The sequence below is a fragment of the Chrysochloris asiatica genome, unplaced genomic scaffold (genome assembly GCF_000296735.1).
Source record: "Chrysochloris asiatica unplaced genomic scaffold, ChrAsi1.0 scaffold00304, whole genome shotgun sequence".
In the NCBI taxonomy this organism is placed as follows: domain Eukaryota; kingdom Metazoa; phylum Chordata; class Mammalia; order Afrosoricida; family Chrysochloridae; genus Chrysochloris; species Chrysochloris asiatica.
The window spans coordinates 1,790,525-1,796,931 of record NW_006408822.1 but is presented as its reverse complement, the minus strand read 5'-3'; the positions used below and the strand labels follow the sequence as shown (position 1 = coordinate 1,796,931).

Genomic DNA, 6,407 nt, shown 5'->3' with positions numbered 1-6,407 from the left:
TGACAGATTAGAACTGCTCCATAGGGACTCCTGGTGTGGCGCTGTTAAGAGCAGCACTGGACTGGAAAGAACAAGGTCAGTAGTTCAAACCCACCAGCTGCTCCTCAGAAACCCTATACAGGGTCTCTATGAGTAGTCAGAACTGACTCAATGGCACTTAGCAACAACACAGGGTTCTCTAGGCTGAAATGTTTATGGGAATAGGGTACCAGGTTTTTCTCCACCAGGAATCCTTAGCACATATTTTGGGGGACAAAATCCATTCTATACCCCTCTGTTCGAGCGCGCTTCTCCAGTTCCGAGTGCACTTCTCCAGTTCCGCACGCGCCTCTTTTCCCTCCGCGGCGCCCTTGTCCACTGCCAGGTACCTCTGCCTGGACCAAGCGCTGCTGCTGTCCCAGGCCGGGGCTGTCGCCCTGAGCCGGCAGACAACCTACCACCGCCTCAAAGCCCTGGCTCGCGCTGTCCGCCAGGTGACACTACAGTGAGGCGGTCGCCAACTGCGAGGACGACCCCAACTTCTTTAAGATGGTGGAGGACTTCTTCGACTACGGTGCCAGCATCATGGAGGACAAAGCTGGTGGAGGACCTCAGAACCCCAGAGAGCGAGGACAGAGCGGAACTGTGTGCACGGCATTCCGCGGATCATGAGTCTCTCCTTCCCCATCCGGTGCGTCCACAACTCCTGGGAAGCCATAGAGGGCTACGAGGCCTAGCACAGCCAGCACTGCATGCCGGGCAAGGAAGGTAACCGTTACAGCATAGGTGTGAGTGTAGATGTAGTAAAAGCTTGGCTTCTCTGATGACATGTAACTGTGCAGTCGTCGATGTGCATTTGGGGGTGCGAAAGCTGGTGTGAGGAGTCTTGGTGTGGTCCTGTGGGTTAATGCGCCCGACTGTCAAGCCGTTTGAACTACAAGGTCGACGGTTCAAGCTCACCAGCTACTTCTATATATGGTCGCTATGGGTCGGAGCCGATTTGATGGCAATTAACAACAATAAAGCTAGTGTGAAGATCAATCTCAAGAACTACACTGTTGATGAATTGGGAAAAGATTTAAAGAAGGTTCGCCATGGAGCTAACAAAGAAGGGTTATATTGGTTCTGGGCTTGATGTACCTGCCCCTGTCATGAGTATAGGCAAGTAGGAGATGTCCTGTGTCAACACCATAAGGCACTATGATATTAACGCATATGCCCACATTACTGGTAAGCCCATCAGTCAAGGCAGTATCCACGGAAAACACCGGCCATGGTGTTTTCCATGGGATTAAAAACTTCATCAGTGAAGCTTCTTACATGAGCATTTTAGGAATGACACCAGCATTTGGGGACAAAACATTTGCTGTTCAGGGTTTTGGTAATGTGGGCCTGCCCTCTATGAGATAATTTACATCGTTTTGGTGCTAAATGTGTTGGTGTTGGAGAATCTAACAGAAGCATATGGAATCCAGATGGTATTGATCCAAAGGAACTGGAAGACTTCAAACTGCAACATGGGTTCCATCCTGGGCTTCCCCAAAGCAAAGCCTTATGGAAAAAGCATCTGGGAAGCAGACTGACATACTGATCCCAGCAGAAGGTGAGAAAAAGCTGACCAAACCCAATGCACTCAGAGTCAAAGCCAAGATCATTGCCAAAGGTGCCAACAGACTGACAACTTGAGAAGCTGATAAGATTTTCCTAGAGAGGAACATTATGGTGATTCCTGATCTCTACTTAAACACAGGAGGAGTGACAGTCTCTTACTTTAAGTGGCTGAAGAGTCTCAATCATGTCAGCTACTGACATCTGACCTTCCAATATGAAAGAGACTCTAACTACCACCTGCTTATGTCTGTTCAAGATAGTTTAGAAAGAAAATTTGGAAAGCACAGTGGAATGATTCCCATTGAATCCACAGCCAAGTTCCAAGACAGAATATTGGGTGCATCCAAGGGAGACATCGTACAGTCTGGGTTAGTTTACACTATGGAGCGTTCTGCCCAACAAATCATGCACACCGCCATGAAGTATAACCTGGGGTTGGACCTGAGAACTGCTGCCGATGTCAAAACCATTGAAAAAGTCTTCAAGGTATACAGTCAAGCTGGTGTGGCCTTCACATAGATACACCACAGCTGGCTTCTCCCCTACCCTCTCCACCTGTAACTTCTGCAAACCTAGCACAAGTTGACATGTAACTACAGAGATCGCTCTGTCATAATTTATCAGATAATGAACACCATTTTCAACAAATCGATCCAAATCAGCCCCACAAAAAGAAAGAAAGTTAAGTGATCATGCACAAACAGATGAGTGTAAAAATATAAATAACCCATGCCATGGGGCCATTTGTTGTTTGTACCTTTAAATAAAAAGTCTCTTGCATCTGGCTTTGCTTCCATGCTCTGTAGTTGCATCCCAACTTTTCAATGGCTCTTGTTTGAGATGAGCACCTGTTGTTGTCTAAGAGCAGCAGAGTGGCTAACATTCTTTAATGCTGGACAAGTCTGAGATGGGCTGTCACTTTGGCACATTTATGAAGTAGACTTATGGCATTTTCAGAAAATGGCATGGTCTTAAAGTGAGTTACTGATATTTCACATCAGCAGAATAACTCAATTTTGCAAGTTGCAAACAAATAAAATGTCTCTTTTTATGTATTTTATTCTTTTAGAATAAAATAATCACATACTGCTCTAATAAAATTTCCTTGAATCATTTAACAAGCCTAACCTTGATTCAACCCGAGAATGCCTATAAACATAAATGAAAAAGCTAGCATTTTTATAACATAAAACAGCATCATTTATAGCTTATCAGTTGTGTATTGTTGTCCAGTAAAAATAAAGCCAGATAGAGAATTAAGTTATCTTCATAAATGTAGATGAAGAAGGCTATTTGTGTTCAGAGTGTCTACATCTGCTGACTATAATTATGACACATAGTCCAACGAATGCAGCAAACCTCTTTATCATGTTAATTTTCATTTAAGACTTTATCATGTTGGCTAATTGAACAATAATTCAAGTAGCATATCCCAAAAAATATAAACATTTGATCTCCCTGTCTGGAGTCATGCTGGTGACTCTGAACATTGCCAGTGACGCCAACTGGCCCAGCTTTGTGTTCCTCTTCTCTTAGAGGCCTACCACTCTGCCCACAAATCGAATGAACAAAATCTGATTGAAAACAACCTTGAATTGAGTGTTGTGTGGGAAGTTGTATGGCCAGGGTCTTTTGAAAAATAATGTCACTATGAAATGCTAGATATTATTTATGTAATGAATGAGTACCTTTTAATTTTATTTAAACAATAATATTCTTTCAGAAATGTCTAACTTCTTTGTAACTGCATAACTTAACCTGGTGATAAAGCAGTTATTAAAAGTCTACCTCTTCCAAAAAAAAAAATTCAGTCTCTAACAAATGGCTCGGCTCTGACCCCAAGAAACTGCAAATCCATTTCAGGAGTAAAGGTACATGCCTTGGGTGGATCTCAACCCAAGTTAGAGTGTTGGGGTGCCACAGACCAGAGGAGGGAGACATTCTTACTCATTCCTCAATAGATAATTTCATAAAAGTAAGGACTATTGATTTCTCACAGCTAGGGCACTTCCCTGGGCCAAAGTGGGTGGAACCTGAATTGTCCATTTTTTGCCCCAACAGGTGACAGGTCTGGGAGAAGACTCTCTAAGAAGCAGACTCACAAGGCTGGTGGGAAGGAGCAGGCTGCAGGCAGCCCAAGGCCCAGGTCTCCCAGAAGGAAGCAGGCAGAGCGCAAGAGACACAGAGAGGACCAGAGCCCAGCAGAGAGGACCTGGGAGGGGAGGAGGAAGAGAGATGGGAAGACTTCCTTCAAGAAACAGAGAGCCCTCTCAAAGAAGGAAAACGAGGTCCTGAAGAAGGAGGAGATGTGGAAGCGGCTGGAGAAACACAGGTGTGTGTGACTGATTCAGGGGTGTTTCCATTCTACCTACTCCTTCTCCTTCAGGGTCCTAATTCTCTCCCCTGGTGAGGAGATGCTGTCCCCTCTTTTGTGAATAAAAAGCCTCTCCTCCTCTCTACTTTCCATCTGTTTCCTGCCTTTGTCACTGTCCGACTTTCTGAAGCAGAACCAGGATAAGAATCCCAAGCCATCAGAGTTGAAGTGGCCACTGAGTCTGCTTCAGTGTCTAAGGTTACTTGGTGGCAATGTAAGTTCTGAGTGGATAGCTAACAGCAATGGAAGTGTGTGGGGGACATGGATCCAAGTCTCTTGAATTCTAGTTGGTGACTCACCACAGATCTTAAGGAGGAGGAGTGGGAGACAGGAACACAATTGGATTTGGGATTCATCTGGATGACAGATGGAAAGTGAAGAGTAGAGAAAAGGGGGTCATTCATGTAGCTTTCAGCAAGTATTTGCTGAGTGCCAAGGCAGGGCAGATGGAGGTGAAAAAGACTCAGTTGCTGTTCTTCGGGCACTGACAGTCTAGCAAGGGAGATAAGACATGAGCATCAAAAGTCACAGACAAGGTAGAGAGTAATATGAGCACAAGAAAGGATTTAATTGATGGAATGTGGGAGCATTGGTATTCCTTCATAGAGAGAATGTCTTTCAGCCTAAGGAAACACCGCATGCAAGGGCTAAAAGGCAGATATCATTGGTTATGCATGAGTATGGCAAAACAACAACAAACATCACTATGTTCTGGGTTTCCCAGAGTTCAAGGGCTGGAACCATCTCTTCCCCTTAACCCATCCTAAGGCCTCTCCATTGTGTCTCAGGAATTAATCTGAAATTAAAATTCAGAGGCTACTTCTGCTGCAAACTAACCTCTAAAACCTGAGGTAACCCACACCCACATCCTGATATCTCCATTTATGAAACTTTCAAAGATTACCCAGGCACTGCCCTTCTAATGTAGGTCCTCCTTCACCCAACAAATTGGCAGCTGTCTAGCTGAGCTGAGAGGCTGTTGTTAGCTGCCTTTGAGTTGGCCCTCAACTCATGGTGACCCCAAGCACAACAGAACAAAACGCTGCCTTATCAAGTGAGCGATCCCCATGGTCAAACCATTGTGATCCATAGGGCTTTCACTAAATAATTTTAAGCTCACCTTAGTCTGAAAGCTCTGCTGAAACCTGTTCAGCATCATAGCAACACACAAGACTCCACTGATTTACTGGTGGTGGCTGACCATGAGGTGATTTGACTAGTAAGCAGATTTGGATCTACAGCATGGAAAGCAAGAGTTCCATCACTGTGTCACCAATATCCCCAAGCTGAGCGGCTGTAGTCACTATTTTTATCAGTGAAGAACTCTGAACAACCTGCAGGCTATGAGATATACACACAATAACTTGGATTTGATGGCAGCTGATCTCTAATGTATAAGGGTCATCACACAAGGGGCTTCTAGTTGAAAGTTCTCTAAGTTTTGCTGTCCAATATGGTAGCCATTAAACACATGTGGCTATGAAGCACTTGAAATGTGGCTAGTGTGACCAAGGAACTGAATTTTTTATTAAATTTTAAATCGGTGTTAATATTACAAAGTTGGCACAAGAGTTAGTAAATTTACTTCATATAGGCAGATTGTGGTTTTGAGACTGATTTGATTTAACTTTGAAGCAAAAGCATTTCTAGTGGTTGCAAGTCACACTGCTAATCTCAAGGTCAGCAGTTCAAAACTACCAGCTGTTCCGTGGGAGAAAGATGAGGCTTTCTGTTCCCATAAAGACTTACAGCCTCGGAAACCCTATATGGGTCACTATGAGTCGGAACTGACTCCACAGCACACAACCATCACCAGTTTTGCCAATGCAGATGCAAACATCAAAGGAAATGATGTTTTTCTATTTTATCTGATTATTGGAAGTCTTTTAAAGAGGTTTCAAACAATTAGGGTATGTAAATCTACTTTTTAAACTACAGTTGTTGTTAAGAGTCATTGAGTCAGCTCTGACTTACAGAGGCCCCGTATACATTGGGTTTCCAAGGAATGACTGATTGGTGGGCTTGGACTGCCAACTTTGCAGTTAGTAGACCAGTGCTTATCCTACAGCACCACACCAGAACTCCCCAGCTGGAATCTATGTAAGGCAGAAACCAGTCAGGGAAGGAAAAATAAAATATTTTCCATTAATAGAGATCATTGGGAAAGTGGTAAGATTGCACCCTATCAAAGGCAGGAAACTTGTGAGACCCCCAAACCACAAGGTGGTCCCACTGAGTTCCAATTCTCACAAGTTTCACTGTACAAATATATTTTTTAAAAATCTAAATACAGATCAAGTAAGTCTGATGAAAAGTTAGCATGTGTACAGTGAATACAAAAGAAAAGTTAGATTTTGGATGCAGTAATGCAAAAAGGAATGCAAAATATCTTAATAATTTTATATTGATTAAAACTTGAAATTATAAGTTTTTAATATAATGG

General features: G+C 43.5%; 1 protein-coding gene and 1 pseudogene across 1 annotated transcript in view; both read left to right on the top strand.

Annotated features, from left to right (window-relative positions):
- The first annotated feature begins 435 nt into the window (after nt 1–435).
- On the top strand, nt 436–2,109 carry LOC102811850 (annotated as a pseudogene).
- Nucleotides 2,110–3,743: 1,634 nt separating this feature from the next.
- Nucleotides 3,744–6,407, top strand: part of TMC2 (transmembrane channel-like 2) — a 122,708-nt gene continuing 120,044 nt past the window's right edge. The window contains exons 1-2 of the mRNA XM_006874862.1: nt 3,744–3,922; nt 6,258–6,266. Of these exons, the coding sequence (XP_006874924.1) occupies nt 3,897–3,922; nt 6,258–6,266 (35 nt within the window). The 5' untranslated portion in view covers nt 3,744–3,896. The remainder of the gene's footprint in view (nt 3,923–6,257; nt 6,267–6,407) is intronic.